This window comes from Dermochelys coriacea, chromosome 2, assembly GCF_009764565.3.
Source record: "Dermochelys coriacea isolate rDerCor1 chromosome 2, rDerCor1.pri.v4, whole genome shotgun sequence".
NCBI lineage: Eukaryota > Metazoa > Chordata > Testudines > Dermochelyidae > Dermochelys > Dermochelys coriacea.
The window spans coordinates 92,515,175-92,539,596 of record NC_050069.1 but is presented as its reverse complement, the minus strand read 5'-3'; the positions used below and the strand labels follow the sequence as shown (position 1 = coordinate 92,539,596).

The 24,422-nt window shown below is 41.9% G+C and overlaps 1 protein-coding gene across 2 annotated transcripts in view; it reads right to left on the bottom strand.

Annotated features, from left to right (window-relative positions):
• Positions 1-24,422, bottom strand: part of GNAL (G protein subunit alpha L) — a 328,963-nt gene that overhangs the window by 65,489 nt on the left and 239,052 nt on the right. For both annotated transcript variants that reach the window (XM_038392217.2, XM_038392218.2), the window contains exon 5: positions 23,125-23,222. In XM_038392217.2, coding sequence (XP_038248145.1) covers positions 23,125-23,222 — 98 coding nt within the window. The remainder of the gene's footprint in view (positions 1-23,124; positions 23,223-24,422) is intronic.

Genomic DNA, 24,422 nt, shown 5'->3' with positions numbered 1-24,422 from the left:
CCAGGTATAAATAGAGGTGCAGAGCATTTAGAGAAAAAAAATTCCTACTGACCAAGATGAAAGGGAAGAGAGCAAGCCAAAAATGGCAAAAATGAAACATTTTTTGAGCTCTATAGAAAAACATAGAAAGAGATTTAGTGGCCACATGTAAAGCCTGCAGGAGGCAAAACAAAAACTGGAACCCTCTTGGAAAGGCAGAGTCAAGTTTTTCTCCTCATAGAAAGGGTTGGTCCTTCTTCCTAGTCTGTTAAAGCAGAGAAAAACCCATTGTCTGGAATGGTGAGACTGGGTATGATAGGAAAAAAAAACCAGTCTTTGCAGATAGCTGTTGTGGGAACACTCCTTTTACTTACTGAAGGGACTCAAGGAGACAGGTTAAAAATATTGGCAGTGCTTTCAACCACACTCTTTCCATAGAAAGGTACTGGCTGTGTGTGTGTGTGTGTGTGTGTGTGTGTGTGTGTGTGTGTGTTGTTGTTGCTGTCTTTTTAATTATCTTCTCAATTGTGTAATTTTTGTAGTTTGCTCCTTTAGCCTATGACAATCACAAAACAGCAACTCTAGTTTTGATTATGGTAATTTCCTCTTAGTAAGGCATACAAATTGTTCAGAATGCCTCAGCATGTATGTTTACTGATTTGTGAATATTGGCTTGGCCTGTGCTTTTTACAATGTTTGCCTATGAAGTGGCATATTTACTTTACAGTGAGTTTGCTTTATTGGGTTTTAAGACCTTAAATGGTGTAGTTCTTTGCTATGCTTCATTCCTTTTTCTTGAGCCACATCCTGGTAGGAATCTACACTCTCACACCACTTGCCTATTATTGTGTCTTCATTCCTGAGGCTATTAGGTTCTTGCTGTGGTGTGTCCAGGGGTATGGAACAACTGCTTACCCTGAATATCTGTCACTTTTGCTTAAAAATAGTTTTATTGATTAATGTATTATGTTCACTGTTGGCTCACATTTATTGTCTTTCCCCATCCAATCCCCTTTTGCCCCATCCCTACCTCACTCTCAAAAATGGTTTTACTTTTTAAAGAGGATTTTAAAGAAAATTTTAGTTGTATTTTAATCATCCTTTTAACATAATGGCCATCACTCTGAGTGCCTTGTCTGAGGTGTGGAGATTGGTTTTATAAAGACATTATTACAATTCCATGAATAAGTTTAATAGGAAATTCTTAACTTTACCATTTCTGCAGCGTGGGTTGCTAATTAATATTTTTCAAGCATCAGCAGTGTACTCAGCATTGTATATAAAACTAGAGGTAATTCAGCATTACTCAGGATTTTTTTCCTCAATCAGAAACATCTGAGCTGGTCTGAAAGGCCATCACGTTCTCTGAATTCAAATCCCTCAAGAAGATCCACTGCCTACAAGAAACTGACTAGAAATGGCAGATAGAGAGGCAATGAGGGATGGTTGATAACCCAAGTTACAGGAAAACAAAAGAACAACATTGTATGATCAAGGACCTTAAATCTGCCCCCATGCACTTCTCAGTGCAAACTGGGGCCAAGATATGGACAATCACCACCTTTATTTATCCCTGTATCCACTTTTGTCTACCCGGTGTCTATTTGTCTTTTTGATTGTATGCTCTTCGGGGCAGGGTGTCATATATTTGTATAAAGCTTAGTATGCTACTGAAGAAGAGAATTTCTTAAGGTCTTGTCTACCCTAGAAAAGGTTTCCTGGCAATTTCCCAGCAATCCTTCCTAGTGAAGACGTGGGATGATTAAACCAGCAAAATAATTCTTTTGCAGGAATAACTTCATCTATAGTATGGCTTTTGTTTGCACGTCTATGTTGGTTGGGGTGTGATTTTTTCACCCTCCTAAATGACATAGTTGAGCTGGCAAAACTTTTGTGTGTAGATAAGGCATAAGCAATTATTTCTGTGGCAATCATTTATATTTTTCTTCCTAACTTTTTGTCAGGAAAATTAGACAAATAATTATCCAAAATTCATACCTGAAATTCAGAATGCCAATTTCCAAATTGAATATTTTCTGAATTTCAAACATAAATTATGGTGATGTAATTAAAAAAAACTTTCATGATGAAGGGAAAGTAAAAACTAAACACTGTTTTCAGAAAAGCCAAAGAAATTAGGCCCATTTTTTAATTCAAAATTTGCACATTTTAGAATTTAAATACAATCAAACAAACAGTCTTCCTGTGATTAACTGGGAATTCTCACCTTACCTGATCACTCTCATTACAGTGTGTATGGTAACACCCATTTTTTCATGTTCTCTGTGTGTGTATATAAATCTCCCCACTGTATTTTCCACTGAATGCATCTGACGAAGTGAACAGTAGCTCACGAAAGCTTATGCTCAAATAAATTTGTTAGTCTCTAAGGTGCCACAACTCCTCCTTTTCTTTTTGCGGATACAGACTAACACGGCTACTACTCTGAAACCTGGGAATTCTCTGGGATTTTGCTCTGGGAAGTTTCCCGATACGTTTCATATCTTTTCTTTTCCTACAACTTAATTTAGGCTAAAATTAATCTTTGCATAAAAAGTCCATATAAAACAGTCATAATTAAATCAGAAAAGAGTATATGGAAGAGGAAGAACAGTGTTTATATAATAAAAACAACTTAACTGGTTAAAGTTAAAATAAACTTTCTGGGGGGCAGCGTTATTGTTGTATTAGGAGAGACAAATTTAGCTTAAATTTAATTAGGGACACTCCAACTGCTTAGACTCCTTTACTGACTTACCTGAAAACCAGAGTTGCAATTCAGCTGAAAAACAACAAGAACCCACTCTGGTTTAGTCTGAGGTGTAAAATTTCTTTTTTCAAGTACAGGGGCTTAGCCCTGACATTTTCCCAATACCGCATAAAACTTATTTAATTTTTGTATCTCTTAACTTCCACATTCCACCATTTTTCTTTTTGCAAATCTGTCAATGCAGCATTAAATTAGAAAAACAAGCACCACCAACCCTCGACTTCTTGTAGAGCAAAAAGCAGTGCACATATGTTAAGACAGAAAATAGCATGTATGAAGAGTCTGGTGAGTGTGCAGTCCCTCAAGAAATAAATCTCTCTCTTTGTTCTTTAAATTACTCAGTGGTGCACAATGATCAATTTGAAAACAGACCATCTGTCAGTGAAGAAGTGCACTAAAAGTTTAAAGAAAGTCAAACTTGAAGTTTAAATAACTTGACAGTATCCCTTAAAATCTGCCACTAATTGTCCAATTCGCCCATAGTTTTTTATTTTTTAAACATCAAATTAAAGTTATTATAATTAAACAGATATTTCATGGAATGTTAGGTTTGAGATAACAGAACATTGAATACATTTTCTATAGAACAAGGCAAAAAAATCCACAAGAAAAATGTAAAATATATTTATGTTACATAATGATAGAGTTCGAATGGGCTAAGCTATTAGTCAATCAACTAATCTCTTCCACAGAGAGAGACACACACACACACACACACACACACACACACACACACACACACACACACTCAACAGTAAGTTTCAAAACAATGCATTTAATTAAGTTCCATATTTCAACAGGAATTGGAGAAAGTTGAATAAATACACCTAACTTGCCTGTAAAAGATTTTTACAATTCTGTAAAACATACAATAAAGCTTGTTTGGTCATATCTCATTCTATTCTTCCACTTGACTGGTGGAGAATATCGACAAACAAAAGTGGATACATTTCTGCTGGGTCGACAGAATGATCTACAACATCTTTTTCTAATTCACTTGACAAATCTTGAACACAAGATTCCAGTCAGCTTGTACTTTTATTGTTGCACTATTTTAAGATGCTGCTACAAACCAGCGACTCATATTAAAGAATTCTGGAGTTAAACAATTTCCATGCTTATTGTAACTAACATGTGGACGTTTACCTTTCCTTGATCTGATAGTAGGAATATGATGTTTTGTCAGGTTTTATTATTTACATATATAGTCATGAATTGTCTGTGTCCTAGATGGACATTACCTATTAAGCCAAAGAACAGAACCGTGGGTAAATAAAAGGCATCTTTCTGTTACTTTAGTAAACTGTAAAAAAAATTATTATAAAAAATGTCCTTAAATTACAGGTTTTTTAGTGAACATTTCTTCACTGAAATGGAGGGGGGCATTGTTTGTTTCTTTAAATATCTGTAAAAGAAAAAACTTCAAAAAGTCAATTTAAATTTTTAAAATATTTAAATATTTAACCTTTAACCAAATAGGCCCTCATTGGAACACTGTATTTTTTAAAAAGCCAAACATCACAAATTCTAGTAATTCTCAGTTAAGGTTCTAAACACCAGCCTTAACTCTGTGATAATCAAGGTGGGCCAAATTCGCACAGACACACCGCTGGAACCCTGACCTGGGGTTTTCTATCTGCTACCCAAGATCCATAAACCTGGAAATCCTGGACGCCCCATCATCACAGGCATTGGCACCCTAACAGTAGGATTGTCTGGCTATGTAGACTCCCTCCTCAGGCCCTACGCAACCAGTACTCCCAGCTATCTTTGAGACACCACTGACTTCCTGAGGAAACTACAATACATTGGTGATCTTCCTAAAAACACCATCCTGGCCACTATGGATGTAGAAGCCCTGTACACCAACATTCCACACAAAGATGGACTACAAGCCATCAGGAACAGTATCCCCGATAATATCATGGCTAACCTAGTAGCTGAACTTTGTGACTTTGTCCTCACCCATAACTATTTCACATTTGGGGACAAAGTATACCTTCAAATCAGCGGCACTGCTATGGGTACCCGCATGGCCCCACAGTATGCCAACATTTTTATGGTTGACTTAGAACAATGCTTCCTCAGCTCTCGTCCCCTAATGCCCCTACTCTACTTGCGCTACACTGATGACATCATCATCATCCGGACCCATGGAAAAGAAACCCTTGAGGAATTCCACCATGATTTCAACCATTTCCATCCCACCATCAACCTCAGCCTGGACCAGTTCACAAAAGACATCCACTTCCTGGACACTACAGTGCTAATAAGCGATGGTCACATAAACACCACCCTATACTGGAAACCTACTGACTGCCATTCCTACCTACATGCCTCCAGCTTTCACTCAGATCAAACCACACGATCTATTGTCTACAGCCAAGCTTTATGATACAACCGCATTTGCTCCAACCCCTCAGACAGAGACAAACACCTAAAAGATCTCTCTCAAGCATTCTTACAACTACAATACCCACCTGCTGAAGTGAAGAAACAGATTGACAGAGCCAGAAGAGTACCCAGAAGTCACCTACTACAGGACAGGCCCAACAAAGAAAATAACACTAGCCATCACCTTCAGCCCCCAACTAAAACCTCTCCAACGCATCATCAAGGATCTACAACCTATCCTGAAGGACAACCCATCACTCTCACAGATCTTGGGAGACAGGCTAGTCCTTGCTTACAGACAGCTCTCCAACCTGAAGCAAATACTCAACAGCAACCACACACCACACAACAGAACCACTAACCCAGGAACCTATCCTTGCAAAAAAGCCTGTTGCCAACTGTGTCCACATATCGATTCAGGGGACACCATCATAGGGCCTAATCACATCAGTATTCTGTGAAAGCAGAACTGTATTTGACAACCATTTTCAAACACAGATTTTTGCAAACATGACTTTAGCATATTCTAATCTCCAGGATAGACGAGTTTCTGAAACCATGTTATTGAGTTCCTGTGATGGTTTTTGGGCTACCCAGGACTATAAGTTACCTTGTTACCCAGTTCCCTCTTAGCAGCTATTCCAGTTTCTGAACTGTTAACAACTTGCATGGAGTCTGGGCACAGATTGTTACAGTCATATTTAGAAGCCACAGGAATAGTTACAAATGGTATGTACTCAGGGCTCTCCATTAAACAAAGGAAGTATTTCTGGCCTTTGTTTCAAATGCTGGCCTTCATAACCAAATGCCACATTCTCCTTTAGGAACCTGAATAAAGTATTCTCTTCTCCTGTTTGGTGAAGCCTCTCTCATTAGGGGTCTTTGTCACACACTATCATATTCAGGATTTGACAGCTAAAATGTCTATAACTGGAAATTAGAAAAGAACATTTACTACCTTACAATAACTGTGTTTCTCTCTTCAAGTGACTGTCCACATGGATTCCACTTCTCGTGACCTGCAAGATGTGATCTCCTAGGTCAGAGGTGGGGTTGGAGCAAATTTAAGAGATTTTTATGGCAGATGAATCACCTGACTGAAACTGAAGTCTAAAACAACCTTTGGTATGAATTCAGGTTGAGGCCTCAGGGTCACTTTATTCTTATGGACCACTGTGTAAGATGGACCAGCAATAAGAGTCTGAATTTCCCCTATCCTTTTGGCTTCTGTTATTGCTAATAAAAAGGCCATTTTCATAAATAGATGATACTATGGGCACATTGCTAGGGGCTCAAAGGGAGAACCCATTAGCCCAGTGGTCCCCAAACTGTGGGGCATGCCCACCTGGGGGGGCATGGAGAAAGAGGAAGTTACTCACCTTGTGCAGTAATGATGGTCCTTCGAGATGCGTGTCCCTATTGGTGCTCCACCTTAGGTGTCTGTGTACCCCTGCACCTCTAATTGGAGATTTTTGGTAGCAGTGTCTCACTGAACACACGCATGTGCTCTCTCTCCCTCATGGTCTGCCTTGAGGCTATTTAGCACTGCACGGGCGAACCCCCCTCACTTCCTTCTCTACCACAGAGCCCTATAGAGAACTCCGAAGTAGAGGGAAGGAGGGCGGGTTGTGGAGCACCCACAGGGACACACAGCTCGAAGAACTATCGTTCCTGCACAAGGTGAGTATCTTCCTCTTCTTCTTTGAGTAATGTCCCTATGAGTGCTCCACTTTCATAGATACTAAGGTCAGAAGGGAACATTCTGATCATCTAGTCCGACCCCCTGCACAACGCAGGCCACAGAATCTCACCCACCCACTCCTACGAAAAACCTCACCTATGTCTGAGCTATTGAAGTCCTCAAATCATGGTTTAAAGACTTCAAGGAGCAGAGAAGCCTCCCTCAAGTGACCTGTGCCCCATGCTACAGAGGAAGGCGAAAAACCTCCAGGGCCTCTCCAATCTGCCCTGGAGGAAAATTCCTTCCCAACCCCAAATATGGCGATCAGCTAAACCCTGAGCATATGGGCAAGATTCACCAGCCAGATACTACAGAAAATTCTTTCCTGTAACTCGGATCCCATCCATCTAATATCCCATCTCAGGGGATTAGGCCTATTTACCCTGAATATTTAAAGATCAATTACTTACCAAAATCACATTATCCCATCATACCATCTCCTCCATAAACTTATCGAGTAGAATCTTAAAACCAGATAGATCTTTTGCCCCCACTGCTTCCCTTGGAAGGCTATTCCAAAACTTCACTCCTCTGATGGTTAAAAACCTTCGTCTGATTTCAAGTCTAAACTTCCTGGTGGCCAGTTTATACCCATTTGTTCTTGTGTCCACATTGGTGCTGAGCTTAAATAATTCTTCTCCCTCTCCTGTATTTATCCTTCTGATATATTTATAGAGAGCAATCATATCTCCCCTCAACCTTCTTTTAGTTAGGCTAAACAAGCGAAGCTCCTTTCATAAGACAAGTTTTCCATTCCTTGGATCATCCTAGTAGCCCTTCTCTGTACCTGCTCCAGTTTGAATTCATCCTTTTTAAACATGGAAGACCAGAACTGCACACAATATTCTAGGTGAGGTCTCACCAGTGCCTTGTATAATGGTACTAAAACCTCCTTATCCCTAATGGAAATGCCTCTCCTGATGCATCCCAAAACCACATTAGCTTTTTTCACAGCCATATCACATTGGCAGCTCATAGTCATCCTATGATCAATCAATACTCCAAGGTCCTTCTCCTCTTCCGTTACTTCTAATTGATGCGTCCCCAACTTATAACTAAAATTCTTGTTATTAATCCCTAAATGCATAAACTTACACATCTCACTATTAAATTTCATCCTATTACTATTACTCCAGTTTACAAGGCGATCCAGATCTTCCTGTATAATATCCCGATCCTTCTCTGAATTGGCAATACCTCCCAGTTTTGTATCATCTGCAAACTTTATTAGCACACTCCCACTTTTTGTGCCAAGGTCAGTAATAAAAAGATTAAATAAGATTGGTCCCAAAACCGATCCCTGAGGAACTCCACTGCTAACCTCCCTCCAGCCTGACAGTTCGCCTTTCAGTAGGACCCGTTGCAGTCTCCCCTTTAACCAATTCCTTATCCACCTTTTGATGTTCATATTGATCCCCATCTTCTCCAATTTAACTAATAATTCCCCATGTGGCACGGTATCAAACGCCTTACTGAAATCTAGGTAAATTAGATCCACTGCGTTTCCTTTATCTAAAAAATCTGTTACTTTTTCAAAAAAGGAGATTAGGTTGGTTTGGCACGATCTACCTTTTGTAAAACCATGCTGTATTTTGTCCCATTTACCATTGACTTCAATGTCCTTAACTAATTTCTCCTTCAAAATTTTTTCCAGGACCTTGCATACTACAGATGTAGTCACTTTAGGTGACTCCGGAGCAGTACCCACCACTGGAGGCTGGAACTTCAGAGCAAAGTCTTTTATTACAGAGAGTACTGTGGAGTCGAAGATGGTGTCAGTGGCCAAATCTTCAGTGATGGCATAATGTTCTGTGAAAGTATGGACAGAGGCCCCAATCATTGCTCTATAGATTGGGGAGATAGGGGTATCCCTATGGAATGAGACTGAGGTAGGAACTGATCTCATGGAGCGTGTATGGACGGAAGCAAGTTGCGCCCTTGCTAAGTGATTAATGCAATTAGAGACCCATTTGGATGGTTTTGAGGAGATATCACAGAGCGTTTGGATCTTTCTGTGGATGAAAGGAAGAGTTTAAGGGATTTCCTGAAGTCCTTAGTCCTGTCCAAGTAGAATGCTAATGTCCTTCTAATATCTAGCATATGCACAATTGTCTCCCAGTTGTCACAATGTGGTTTTGGGAAAAAACAGGGAGATGGATCTGTTGATTCATATGGAAAGTGCAGAAAAAGTAGGGAGAAACTTGGGATATGGCCTTAGAGGTTTTTGTTTTGTTTTTAGTTTTTTTTTTTTTTTTTTTTTTTTAAAGACAAAAGGCTGTGAATGATGGCTGTGCTATCAGGCCCGTTATTTCTCCTATGTGTCTAGCTGAGGTGATGACAATTAGAAATGCTGTCGTCATGGACAGGTGTAAGAGAGAACAAGTTGCCCTCGACTTGGAGGGAGGTCTAGTCCAAGCCCTGAGAACTAGATTGAAGTCCCAGGCTGGAGCGAGTGGTGTCACAAGGGGGAAGAGTGTCTCAATGCCCTTAAAGAGTCTATGCATTAGTGGTTGAGCAAACTCCAAGTGGGAAGCCATTTTCGCCATGAGATGTACCTTAAGGGAGCTGAGTGAGAGTTTAAAATGTAGTGCAAAATCAGAGAGAGGAAAGATGAGGTTGGGTCTGTCTGTTTGGGATGGTACAAACTTGGAGTCGTTTCCATTTTGTAGATAGGTATGTGGAGTGGTCAACTTGTGGTTGTGTTGCAACATGTGTTTCAGCTTGTCAGAGAATTCTGCTTCTAAGCCTTGGAACAAAGAAAGATCCAAGCCTGGAGGCAGAGGACCTATGGGATGGGGTGAAGGGTCAGCCCATTGTTTTGAGAGAGTGGGTGAGGAATGGGCTTATGTCAGAGGAACAAGAGGGCATATTGCCATCTGCATCAGGTAAGGGAGCCAGACTTGTCATAGTCAAGAGGGGCAATCACAATAACTCTCGCTTTGTTTCGTTGAATTTTTAGCAGAATCTTGGATAGGGTAGGAAACTGGGAAAAGTCATACAAGTGGGCCCTGTCTGCTGGGAAGATGAGAGCAACTGCCAGTGAATGTTTCCCCAAAGGATGGCTATATCTTGAAGCACCTGTGAATTCAGTATACGTTCATTGTCGTGAGAAAATTCCAACTGAGACTGTTGGTTATCCCTTGTAGACAGACACATTGAGCACATTATGATGGGTGCATCAATTCCAAAGTTTGAATGCTGTCTTGCAGAGGGAGGGAGATCTGGCAGCTCCTTGAAGGTTTATACAAAACATACAGGTCACATTAAATCCATAACCTTTGTGTGTTGTTTTTGATAAAAAGGCAGAGTTTGTGCACAGGCACTCCTGACAGCTTTTAGCCCCAAAAGAGTGATATGGAAGGTCATTTCTGTGGAAGGCCATTTGTCCTGAACCTTGTTGTTGTGTAGGGGAGCTCCCCAGCATATTAGGGAGAAACGTGTCCCAGGGTGGTGAATGTGGGTAGTAAGAGGAGCACTCTCGTTTGTACTGCAGCAGGTTGGTGTGATAAAGTCCAGCCACTGTACCGGGGTAGTATGCCACTACAATAAAGTGAACCTTGGAGACTACCCTGTGTGGAGCAGTCTGTACCTATAATGATCCTGCCCCAAAGGTAAGCAGTAGGAAATCTCCTGTAAGATGGTTATATTGAGATATGGAAGTAGGCACGCTGTAAGTTCAGGGCTAGAAATCAATCTCTTTGCTCTAGAGCTGGTCCTAACTGCGGTGAAGTAAGGTAAGGTGACTTCTGAGTGGCGTGACGGGGTATAGATGGCAGCTGATGCTGTAAGGTATCATTGTTCAGGCCCAGGACCAGTTCATCAAAGTGCTTATAAGAGGCAGTTTGAGAGGTCATGGACTGGGGTGCAGACTCTTCTCACTTTTGAGCCCTGGGCCTCTTACACTGTGGCTCATAACAGCACAGAGATGGTGAGTATTGAGAAGATCGTGATCTGTGGTGTGATTGAGAGGTATATCTTCTCTTCTGTTCCACATGTAGATTCCTAAGGAGTGTAGCGTGGTCCGAGAATCCTTCAGGATGTTTAGAGAATATCTGTCTTCTCTGCAAAGAGTTTGGCCCTTCAAATTGGAAGCCTGTAGCTCTTTGGGCAATCTAGAGAGGTCTAGTGAACAAAAAACAAAATAAAACCACAACCCTCCTCAGTACCACTGTCTATAGAGACTGGGCAGGCAGTTGTAACAGCTACATCCAGTGGTGTCTCTAGGACCGGTCTGGCTATTAACTGACCTTCTCTAAGAATGGTTTGAATCAGTTCTTTATGTGTTTCCAGTAATGTTTCAGAAACATCCTGGGTTTCCCAAGATTAACAAAATTGTTTTGGCCGTGACAGTTTGGTAATTTACGACTCTAAACAGTAATGGTGTTGATGAATACATCATCTTGCGAAGCCTGATCGTATGGAGTTGACTTGGCATTATGTTGCTTGCTTCATACATTAACCACATCCACTATGATGGAGTTGGGTTGCGGATGTTGAAAACAAAAAGTCTGCCTCTTTGGGCAGAGATGTAGGGTTGTTTTTATTTACACTCTGTTGCTGGTTGGTGCGATGGAGGCTGGCTTTGCCAGATGATTTTGGTAGGATCTAGAATCAACTCATTAATTGGGAGGACAGTTCTAGATGAGAAGGTAGCGTGCAGAATTTCCACCAACTTGTGATGTGTATCTGCCACCTCCTGTAAGGGAATCTGCAGCTCGTCTGCCACCCTCTTGGTAAGATCCAGAAAGTTCTTAAATCTTCACCTAGTGATGAGGGATGGGCAACACAGTCTCATCTGGGAGAGATGAGGAGAAGTGTGCTGAAGAGGTAGCTTCCTCTTCAGGTGGTTTTTTCCCCCCTCTTTTTTTCCCCTTCCGCCTTCTTTCCTGTTCTGAAAAAGTTTTCTTCTGACCTGGGTTAGGTGCTCTCCTGCCCTGGCTCAGGTGCCAGGCTGTAGCAAACCATCTGGTGGACTCTCCCTGAGAGACACCCGAGACTGTCGCAACGTATGTGTATATACCCAAAGAGTTACAATATGGCCTTGGGAGGGAGAGGCAGGAAGGCAGGCATGGACGGTTGGCAGTACGGAATTGGGGATGACCCTTGTAGTGTGGTGGTGGTCTCCCTTGAGAGGCCAGGGAATGATCTCCTCCTGGCCAGCGTCAGATTTGTCAGTAGGCAAGGGTGCTGTTGACTGGGGTATTGGCAATATACTGCCCAGTGCTAAGAGCGATTCTGAGTGTCAGGATGTGCTCGATACTGGGGTCCTGGTACCAAGTAATGGGGATTGTAGTTCTTCCCCAGGTCTCTAGGGTACCAGAGCTCATGCAGTACCATGGGTTTATTTGGTACCACAGAGGAGGGTCCATGGTACATTGTCAGTACCGATAGTTGGGCAGAGCACTCCCTAAATGAGAGTTTTTCCCAGAACAAAAAGTTGGTGCCACTTTTTTAGAGATGGTATGGTAATTGTCTCTCCCTGGGTACTGAGGCCACAGGTTTCCAGAGTATCAGAGTACCTGTGTTACCATGCACTCATCCGGAACCCCAGCAGAGTGTCTGTAGTTGGTATCAATGGTTGGGAAGGTGCAGAACACCTCCTGGATGGGAGTTTTGTTGCATCTGGTACCAAAGGATTTCTCTATGCCACTCTTTTGGAGATGGTACGATAACTGTCCCCTCTCCTTAGAGGACGGTACCATTGCCTCAGAGCATGAGGATGGAAGCCTCTGGTGTCCCGGTGCAGAAGCAGAGCTGACAGCAGGCTTGTCTGTGCTGCTCTTTCAGAGATGGTACGGTAACTGTGCCCTCTCCATGCAGTAGTTGCCCAGAGTAGAACTCAGAGCAGCACAGAGCTTACAGAAGCCCCTTGTGGGTGCGGAGAGCAGAGCTCACAGCAGGAAGCTCCTTCTCAGGTTTCAGCTTCCAGAGCTTCCCTGCGGAACTGGAGCCGCAGCTGAGCTCACAGCAGGAGGTGCCTCTGCTGGTATTGTCCTACCGAGGTGGAGGTGGCCGCACTGGGGAACACCCGTCTGGCTGGCCAGTTGCTCAGAGGAGCCTTTCCAGTGGGAGTCTGCTGGTAGCTGCTGCTTCTTTTTCTCTCTCTCTCTTCTCCTCTTCACCACTCGACCCCTTTTGAAGTGAAAGCTCCGGGATCAACAAGCACCAGAGTCCCCTGCAGACTGAAGTGTTTTCTCTATAGGGAGGAATTTTTACTTCAGCTCCCAGCTCCTGTGAGGCTGCAGTTTTAGGTGTGGAGGTAAAGCACTTCTGTGAAAAGGAGGACTTGTGGCACCTTAGAGACTAACAAATTTATTTAATCACTTCTGTGAGGGTCTCCCAGGCACAGTGAGTGTCTGGCCATTCCAGGAACTGACTCCTGGCAGGAGAGGCACCGCTTGGAGCAGAGAGAGCCAGGCAAGCCCCTGGGCAGGGGGTTGACATCCTCTAGCAAGGAGGAATATGCAGAAGAACATCGTCTTTACTCTTTTTTTTTTAAACTGAAAAAGAAAATAATTATGAGTCTACTAGATGCCTGGGGGCGGGGGGGATGCACCCAGACAGGGAAGGAAAGTGAAGTTCTTTTCCTTTTTCTACCAAAGGAATAAAATAAAATAAAACAAAACACTAGCCTGAGTACTTTTAGGGAGAACAAAGGTAACAAAACAAATGGGACTTATGCTAATGACACAGATAAGGAAGAGACAACTACTTGTTCAGTCAAAGGCCAAAGGCGGTAGAGAAGGAAGTGAGGGGGGTTAGTGGTGCTAAATAGCCTCTATGCAGACCATGAGGGAGAGTGGGAGAGCACAAGCGAGGGCTCAACGGGACACTGCTACCAAAAATCTCCGATTAGAGGGGCAGGGGCACACAGACACCTCAAGTGGAGCACCCATAGAGACACTGCTCGAAGAAGACCATTCCAGGGGGCAGAGAGGGAGCGCCACCCAGTTCCTTTCTGCCTCCAGCTGCAGCTGTACTCCGCCCCCTGCTCTGCCCCCAGCCGCAACTTCATTCTCCCCTCTGCTCTGCCATCATTCCCTCTCTGCCCCCAGGCCAGATCTGCCTCTAGCTCAGAGGGGGGCAAACTCCGGCCCGCAGGCCACATCTGGCCCGCAGAACCCTTCCCTTTGGCCTCCGAGCTCACGCCAGGGAGCGAGGTCAGGACAGGCTTGCAGAGGAGCCAGTCCAACTCCCCGGCAGCTTGGTGAGCGGGGCGGAGGCTAGCCCCTGGCCCCATCCCTTCTGCTCCCCGTCCTCCCTGCTTCCCTCACAGTCACAGTTCCCCCAGCACCTGGGCAGCGCGGCTGTGGGCTATAGCACGGCCAGACCCGGTGCTCCAGGGCGGCGTGGTCAGGGGGAGTTCCGAGGGGGGAAAGTGAGGAGCAAGGAAGGTTGCAGAGGAATGGTCAAGGGGCCTGGGCCCTGCTTTCGGGGACAGGGGCAGAGCAAACCAGGGCCCCCCTCCACCTCCAGCATGTTTGGCCCCAGCCCCCAGCACAGACAGGGAGAGAGCCCTGCCCGACTGCCAGGGAGAGCAGGCAAACGAGCGGGGAAACGCACAGGGAAAGGACCGAGCCCCCCTTCCCACAGGTAAAGGAGGATTGGATAGGGGACAGGCATCCTAGGAGATGGTCAGGGGCAGAGAGCAGGGGTGTTTGGATAGGATGCAGGAGTCCCGGGGGGCAGTCAGGGATGTGGAGCGGGGGGGGGGAGGTTGGATGGGGCTGGGAGTTTCAGGGGGCTGGAATGGTGGCAGGGGCCAGGCCACGCCTCGCTGTTTGGGGAGGCATAGCTCCCCCAGCCTTCCCTACCTGGTCCTCCATACAATTTCTGTACCCGAGGTGGCCCTAGGGCCAAAAAGTTTACACCCCCACCCCCATCCCCAGTTCTGCCCCCAGCTCCACTTTCAGCCCAACCTCCTCTGCTGAGCCAACTGTGCAGTAATGGAGGGGGGGTGCAGACAGAGTCCATTACTGGTAAGCGGGGGGACAACAGAAGTTTGGCACCACTGCATTAACCTAGCTAAGACTATATTAAGATCCCAGGAGTGAGAAGACTCCTGGACTAAGGGAAACATGAATAAAGCCCTTGAGGACACTAGCAACTGTGGGATGGGAAAAATATGATGTGGCCCCATATGGGGGGGATGGTGAGTTGTTATTGCTCCTAAGCACACCCTTAGAGAACTGATTGATAGCCATGAGTTCTTTCTGGATAACTGGTTGTCCCGATGTACAATCTGCCCTTCTCTCTTGGAGATCATGCAAGTAAGACAGGTAATGTTATCAGGGGTTGTGCTGACAGGTTCATTAGGTTGGAGTACCAGAACTGTCTGGGCCAAGCTGGTGCTAGTATGATTATTACTGCTGAGTCCTGTCAGCATTTCTTTAGGACCCTTGGTACTAATGGGATTGGTGGGAAGGCATACGTTATCTCTGGAGTCCATAAGATGAGGAAAGCATCTGACAGAACCTGGGCTCAGACTCCCATCTTGAGTAGAACATCTGACACTTCACATTTTTGTCTGTGGAGAATAGATTGACTTTTGAGTGACTCCATCTGTGAAAAATGCTCTGCAGGATGGAGTCTTAGACAATCCATTTGTAGTCAGTTGTGAATTGCCTGCTGATCCAGTAAACTAGGACATTCTGCAAACCTGACAGACGCAGAGCTACTGTTATGATCTGGTTACAAACAGAACAGTTCCATAGGCAAACAGCTTCTTGACAAAGGGGTAGATGAACATTCTCCTCCCTGTCTGCTGATCTAAAACTTTGCTGTTGTGTTGTCTGTCATGACCTGGACTGTCAGTCCACTTAGAATGGGTAGAAATGCTGTGCAGGCTAGCTGAATAATTCTCAGCTCCAGGATGTTTATGCCAAGGTTAATCTCTTCAGTGGTCCATAGACCTTGAGTTGAAGGTGATCCAGATGACTTTCCTGGCTGAGTGCAGAACCATCAATTATCAAGAGGTAGAGAAAATGATATCCCTTTACTTACCTGGAGAATATACCCTTATGTCCATATGATATCTGTTTGGGAGATATTCGGATTTCAACTCCCCTTGAATGCAACATAGGTGAAATCTGGCATGCTGTGTATCATTAGTGCAGCAGGCCATGTGTCTCAGAAGTCTGAGCAGTGTCTTACAGATGTTGGAGGGTGAACCTGAAGCTGGGTTGATGAGGTCTACCATGGTACTGAATCTGTCTTGTGGCAGATAAGCTCTTGCTGTTGTGGCCCTGTAAACTCTATTTTTTGGGTCAGCACTGACCCTGTAAACTCTATTTTTTGGATCAGCATTACTGTTATCTCTGATCACGCGGAGACCCAGGGTAGAGAAAAGTTGAAGGATCACATGAATGGAGATGTTCACATGATGCAGTGATTGAATGAACCAATCATCAATGTACAGATATACCTAAATAAATCCCTGTTACCATGGTAATCAAATGGTAGTTGCCCAATCAAGACACCTGGGGCCAATTAAGATCCTTCCAGAAAGCAGTGGAGACAGCTAGGTTGATTGGGACACCTGAAGCCAATCAGTGGCTGGCTGAAACTAGTTAAAACCTCCCACTTAGTCAGGTGAGGGTGTGTGTGTGTCAGGAGCTGTAGGAGGAAGCCACACTGCTGGAGAAACGGAGCAGTACAAACCTTATCAGGCACAAGAAAGGAGGCCCTGAGGTAAGGATGATATAGATATTGAGGAAGTGGGGGCTGCTGTAGGGAAGTGGCTCAGGGAAATCGTACTTGTCCTGTTTCCAAAAAGTCAGCTACCAAGAGCTGCTACTATCAGGGTCCCTGGGCTGGAGCCCCGGACTCCCCCCTCTCTTCCCCGACTAATAACTGAGACTGGGAGACAACAGAAACTGTACAAGGGAGGATAGCTTCTCCTCACCTCCCTTGCTGGCTTATGATGAAAATGGCTCAGAAGGCTGTGACCCTTGCCTCTAGAGAGAGAAGGGCTTCATGGAGGGTCACAGTGAGCCTCTGGGGCTAGCGTAATCCGCCAGGAAGCATGAAACCCACTGAGACTAGCTCGGAGCTTTGTCACAATACAAACAAAAATAATTTCAGTTGCACAGAGTGTAAGAAGTTGATACAGCCAAGGATACTGTTTCACAGCCACAGGCAGTAAGAAGAAACTGAAGGATGGCTGGCCTCTGGATTATACCTTGGGCGGTGGTAAGGGCACGAGGATACCTAAGGTGCAGGCACAGCACCAATGTTGGCTCAAAGTATCCAATTGTGAAGTGGAATGCATGTGGACAATCACTCAAAGAAGAACTTTTCTTTAATTACCCTATCTAGTACTGGGAATTCAGATGCTAGACTTAGACAGGAGATGAGCGAGTCTGCCAACAGCTTGGTCCCATCAGCTAAGCAAGCGGGCCTTGCTTGGAGAAGCTGAAGCAGGATGGAGACACTTTCCCAGTGCAAAGAAGAAGTGTTCCAGCGGGCTGATCTCAGAAAAGAACAACATTGAGAGAAGATGGGGCAGGTAATTGTAGTCCAACAAACTTTGACAAAACAGCCAACTCAGGAAGCTAGTGAAACCCCATTCTCAAAGAGAGAGCAACTGCGAAGAAAAAACTGGATATGTGTTTTTTCCATGTATATTAGCTCAAATATAAAAATAAATTTGCTTTGGCCAAGCTTGTGTTTGCTTTTCTGAACACTTGAAAAATCAAGCTTTACGAGCACAAATATTTGCAGAAAGCTGATTTTAGGCTTGCATACTTGAGCATACCAGAAGGGGCATATTTCATATAGGATAGAATACTGGTTGACAAAGCAGGAGACAGGGTTCCCTAAATCTTCCCCAAGTCCCAGAACAGAAGAAATTATATGAGCCAGAATGCATTTTCCACAGCTAGGACCACCCACTTACACATAGTTATTTTATAAGAATGCAATGAGACCAAATTAAATTTAAACACTGAAACCATCCAATAAATCTTATAGTAGCCTAAATTTTTTCTAGGAATGAGGCCTTCAGCAAAGTCTGTGCGACCCAGAAAGAAAAAAGTTTTGTTTTTTAAATTGACTAATTCTGCTTATCTATTTTCCTACTATTTAAACTCCTGTGTTTCTCTGAGAGAGTCAAAGCCCCAATGGCATCTTTAAGCCTTATTTCTGATTATCAGAGTTAATCTCACTCAGCCAGGGAACACAAAAATAAATGATGATCAGTCAATCAGAACTAACCAACCTAGCCAAGTTTTGAATACAGAATAATTAATACTTGTGGCAAATGGTTCGAGATCAATCCAAAGAATTAAAATATCTCACAAACATTAGTAATTTTGAATAATGAATAAATGTAAGGAAATTTTATACTGCTTGTGGATGTTACCGAAATAAAGTTAAAATTTATGGAATAAATTTTTTTTTCAAATTAGTCACTCAAATTAGTGCTCTCATATATAATGTTTTACTAGGATAAAGCCATATTTCAAAATTATTTTAAATTTTTCATTGGTGCTTGAGTACTTCAAAAGGGTGTGCACTGACCGCACTAAAGAACTTTGTTTACCCAAAGAACTGGTACACCTTGGGTAGTTATCAAATTAAGGCTTTGTCTACACTGCCAATTGAACGACAAAACTTTTGTCATTCACTGGTGCTTTACCCTCCCCCTGCCCCGAAAGATAAAAGTTTTGCCATGACAAGTGGGAGTATAAATGGCTCGTTGTTGGCAGGAGCGCTCTCCTCTCGATAATGCAAACCCCGCTCATAGGGGGTAGAAGTATTTTGTCGGCAAAAGTGATGACAAACCATTTACACTGCCTGACTTTTAGTGACACAGCTGTGTCACTAAAAGCTATATAGTGTAGGCAAAGCCTAAGTCTTTCTACATTGCCTACCTCAACCCTATTTTTAAAAGGTGAAGAGAACAATTCAGTCTCTGACTGCTAAAATCATTGGTTTCTCTGCTGGGATTGCTAAAAATACTGCCAATTAGCACTGAAATATGATGGGGTGTGTAGGTGCAGGTTGGTTTGTGACATGCACACTTGTTCACCACAAACGGCTTTCACATGCACCACTGAGCAGTAAAACAGCATCAATCAATCACTATCAGCTTAATTGTCTTCGTGGTATGCTCTTAACAAATAAAAAGGAGCTCAACACCTCATGGTTTCCATAAATCCATTTACTTTAACACACTCCTAAACTGTTAGGGACACTTAAATCAGTTCTACAAACTGCGATCTGACCTGGTTTTTTTCCCCATTTATAACTGAATTATCATTTATTTTGAGGAGTTCTGTATTCATAGAAGACTATACTTTACAAAGCCCTTCCAGGCACATAGTTAAAGTTTGTCATGTAGTGAGAGATGGCATAAAAATAAACAATCATGAAGAAACAACGTAATTTGTAAAGAAGTTAAAACTGGGGTTGTAATAATTTTTCAGAAGTCTGTTTCATGTGACCAGCTATGGAGTGAAATTTTTAATAACCAACCTTATTGCCTAGTACACTGCCTATGCTCTAGACAGCACCTGGGCAGCATTAAATCATAGCCCTGTGTTTCTCTCAAGGGATTTAAATTTCCAGAGTATTAGAGCAGGCCTCAACCTTTTCAGGCCTCAACCTTTTCAGACTTCTGTACCTCTTTCAGGAGTCTGATTTGTCTTGCATATCCTAAGTTATACCTCAGTTAAAACCTGCTTGCTTACAAAATCAGACATAAAAATACGAAGGTATTTGCACACTATTACTGAAAAATTGCTTACTTTCTAATTTTTACCATATCATTATAAAATAAATCAACAGGAATATAAATATTGTACTTACATTTCTGTGCATAGTATATAGAGCAGTATAAACAAGTCATTGTCTGTATGAAATTTTAGTTTGTACTGACTTCACTAGAGCTTTTTATGTAGCCTGTTGTAAAACTAGCCAAATATCTAGAAGAGTTGATGTACCCCCTGGAAGACCTCTGCGAAAACCCTATCCCTACACATATCCCTAGTTGAGAACCACTGTATTAGAGTACCCAAAAATACACTTCAGTGTTCACTTAATCTCCAATATTATGATTCCCCAACCCTTTCATTGTCAATAGGCTGGTTTTGCATATGACACTGCCAAAATCTAGATAAGAGAAGTGGAATTTAAAGGAAAAATAAATGAATGAGGGGGTTCTTGCATTCTCAGAACCATATTTAATCTCTTAGGTGCAGTGCCTCTAACATTTGTGAAGAGTATAAAAAGTAAGGAGATTTATTTATTTAAAAAAAAGTTGACAAAGTATTTCAGCCCAGAAAGAAAGAGGAAAAATAGAAGCCAGAGTAAAGAATACACTTCTGGTTCTGTGAAATGCATTTCACAAAACACTAAACTAGCTGTATTTTATTTAAAGAAAAAAAAACCCACCATTCAACATTACTCTTTTTTTTTTGCAAAATAAAGAAAAACTATTAGTGTGCTCCAAATGGAATTCCATTCAGTCCTCCTTAGACAGAAAGTTAGTACTTGTGTACAAAGCCTTTTGTCTATGTATAGAGGAAAATGTGTATCTTTTCCAGTAATATTTCAAACTTACTTTTAATATTACACTAAGCTCCAGAGGTCTCAGGTTCAATCCCAACGACTGGGGTCTATTGGTGTTACACAGACACAAGGGGGGGGGGCACAGAGGGATAGCTCAGTGGTTTGAGCATTGGCCTGCTAAACCCAGGGTTTTGAGTTCAATCCTCGAGGGGGCCATTTAGAGACCTGGGGCAAAAATAAGGGACAGTACTTGGTCCTGCTGTGAAGGCAGGGGACTGGACTTGATGGCCTTTCAAAGTCCCTTCCAGCTCTATGAGGTAGGTATATCTCCATATCAAATATTATATTCTTCAGTTTAGAAGGAACAAGATAACTCTACTGTTCTAAATTATGTCAGCTTCTGGAATGGAGGTACACATTTCTACATGAAGTAGCTGCTGTCATCATATAGTACATAACATATAAATATATAAGAAACAAAAAGCAATAATTACTCATCCATTGACTACATCATTATTGTATCAATGCTTCTGTGTAATAGTGACAAGTGACTGTTTTGGGGAGCAGATTAAAGCCAGAAATATTTTCAATCTGTCCCCCAAGATAAGAGTATGTTAACCTATTTTTAAGCAGCAGTATAATCTTTCCCGATAGAAAGCTGTGCGTGTGAAGCACAGAAGTAGGAAACCGGAATTCATGAGTTCCAATCTCTGCTCTGACCCTGACTTCTTTTGCAGCCTCGGGGAAGTCACCTGATAACTTTCCTTCCATTTACTCAATCAAAAACCTACTTGCTTCACATGGTATTTTAAGTATAATTAGTGTTTGTGAAGCCCTTTGAAAATGGAAAACATTATGTAAGTTCTAAGCACTACATTGAGAATTGTAACGAATAAAGCTATCCCAAATTACCAGATTTAGTAGTAGTTCTGTCTAGCACTATTTGGATTAGATAAAGTAATGCACAGTACTCTCTCTTTAACTGAGATTGTTAAACTCTTGGTGATTATCTCAAAAAATAAATGATCAATTGGAGGCAATAGGGGACATGGCATGTAGAAAAGAAAACCCTCTTATTCGTTACATTCTTTTAGAAAAATGCAAAGTTTAATTTAACATTTTGAGATATCGGAAATGACCCCAATCCCATTTTGTCACTTTCATTTTTAGGAGCATAAGTCTTTTCCGACATGCCAAAATTTCCATTTGAGGTTTATTTACCCTCACATAAACATACTTCCATTAATATTACAATGGAATAATTTACTTGTTTCATGCCGTTCCATTGTATCCTACCCTTTCCCCAAACATGACTGGCAAAGATATGTAGGATTTGTCTTTATGCTGGACACTTCAATCAGCACAGACCAAATCTGTACCATAGAGAAAAAAATCAACAGAAATCACAAATTTAGGGTCTTTTGCAGAGTTTGTTGTATCATTCAAGAATCACCACTTTCAGTTAAATAATGATATTTCCAGTCAATCTGGCTATGAACTGATTACACAAGGTAAACGAGGAATGCACAAATTGTGGCTAACTATGCCCACTGAGCTCCTTTCTACACATACAAAATTCCACCACACTGTCATGTGTAAATGTGTCTATGTTTGCATGTACGAGAGAAATGACCCAATGGCACTGAGCTGTCAGTTTATGGCAAAAGTGAGGGAATGAGTTTTCTTTGTGTTCTTGTCTCTCTGCTCGAGTCCAAACAGAGGGAGTAGAGAGAACAAAAAAACAGGACTCTCAGTTTTGCAGTGGACCTGAGATATTGCTGCTGACCATAACTATCAGTCAGGCTGATCTCCAGAGCCTGCTCTTCAAAAACCCTAAATCATGAAGCAACTCTCAAGGCAAAATTTCTGGTAACAGCAATTCACATAAAAATATATATTTTTGGACAAAGTCTAATTCAGAGCTGGGTTATTATTTCTAGTGACTGTCGAGTGTTGTGGCTTTAGCATATTGGTGAACTATTTCCTTTTTAATTAAAAGAGAAGTGCTACGTGTCATAATCTGTTTGGGATTTTCATCTCCATATCCTCAGATACAGACATTTCCACTGGAACTCTGTGTAAATCATATCCTATCAAGTGAATCCTTTTAGGGATTGTTACTTGTGTTAACACTTTTAGTGATTGACTTGATGTAGCCCTTTGAGAAGATAAACTGGCTAGTTTCTTAGAAGAACTGTCAGCTATTGTTTGTTTGTTGAATATACCGAAAAAACACAATAGTTATGTAGGTTTACATTGCTTTTGATAAAAATCTCAAAATCTTTAATAAATGTGAAAAAAATAGCAATCTCACTACTATGTGGCTTGATGCTTAAAATGTTCAAATACAGAGTAATCCAAAATAAAAATTCAGAAGTGTTTTCTCTTAAAATAATCTTAATTACTTACTGTAATTGAAATTGGTCTAAGTAAGTACTTTTCAAAACAGACAGCTGTTACTTAAAATTATTTGACTCACTAACTTTTTCTTTTACTTTAGCCTTCCTCAGCAGTTGAATAGCACCAGCAAAATGTGTAGCTGTCTAGTAACTGAGCAACACAGTAAAACCATCAGTACTCTTGCTGTGCATGTTTTGTATATGTAAGAAATTAGAATGTTGTTTGGTGCATCACAAACTCCCAAATCTTGCAAATATAAATATCTTTTTCAGACTTATTATAATCCATTACATTCTTGGATATTAATTACACAAAAATAAACACTTACTACTGTGCACAGTCAATCAGTTGGTATTCGTTTGACCTCTCGAAGCATGCCTTTACTCCTTCATCATCCCAGAGCTTTTTTGCATGTTCAAAGAATTCCTGAAAATTGGAAATGTGACAAATAAGAGAAGATTTCTCAGGTTTTGTTTTAATTAAAAAGAAACACAATGGTTCCTCCCTCCTCAAATCTTCATGTTTTAAAATGGTTGCAACATGAAAAATTATACATTTAAAGAAGAAAAGGTGAATTATTATTAGTGAAGTCAAAGTCTCAGAAAAATTAGTTTGGACTGTTGAGTACTTTCACATACAACCTATCAATTGGTTTCAAGAATTTTATATCATCTAGCCTTTCACTACTTCTCCAAAAGAGCACTTGTCTATTTGGAAAGTAAGTATTAATAAACTGATCCAGCCTAATTTCCCCGTATGGCCAAAAGAAATGTTAAAAAGGGTTGAAACCAGGTTGGTGTATCCCAGTGGCAGAAGACAAATTTCCAAGTAAGAAATCCGATTTGCTGACACAATGGAATTTGAATAGCAGATCCTCTCAGGAAATCAAAGATGAGTTGGAACTGACTCTTAAAATTACAAGGAAACCTCAATACCAAATAACTGAGCACACAACTCCATAGTAGCATGACTATGGCAATGTTAAAACAACAAAATTTATTTTTTGCTTTGAAGGACAGCTTGTTTGTTGCTTTTAGCAGCCTAGCAAAGAAAGCCCTGAAAGTTAGCTTCTAGCTGCTACCCCCCAAATTGGACCCTTTATTCCTGTGGTTCTCAACCCTTTCCACACTACTGTACTACTTTCAGGAGTCTGATTTTTCTTGGGTACCCCAAGTTTCACCTCACTTTAAACTCAGGCTTAAGTTTTCTGCCCTGGACTCCATCGAGTCTAACCGGCGACCCCATTAAAACAAACTTGTCCACAGTTTGAGAACCGCTGGTATAGTGTATGGATCAGTATAAACAAGTCATTGTCTGTATGATATTTTACTTTAGTTTAGTTCGCTAGTGCTTTTTATGTAGCCTGTTGTAAAACTAGGCAAATATCTAAATGTGTTGATGTTACTCCTGGAAGACCTCTGCATGCCACTGGTTCAGAACCACTGCTTTATTCAAAAGACTCTGGCCTCAGATTCTGGGGAATCTAGGAAGTACTTCATATCTAGGACTATGCCATAATTAAGAAAACCATCCTGAAACCAAACTAACCCAAACACACCTACTCCTAAAAGTATAGAGAGCAGTTTTAAAAGACAAGCGATGCTCTCTCTGTGTTTGGAGGCACTT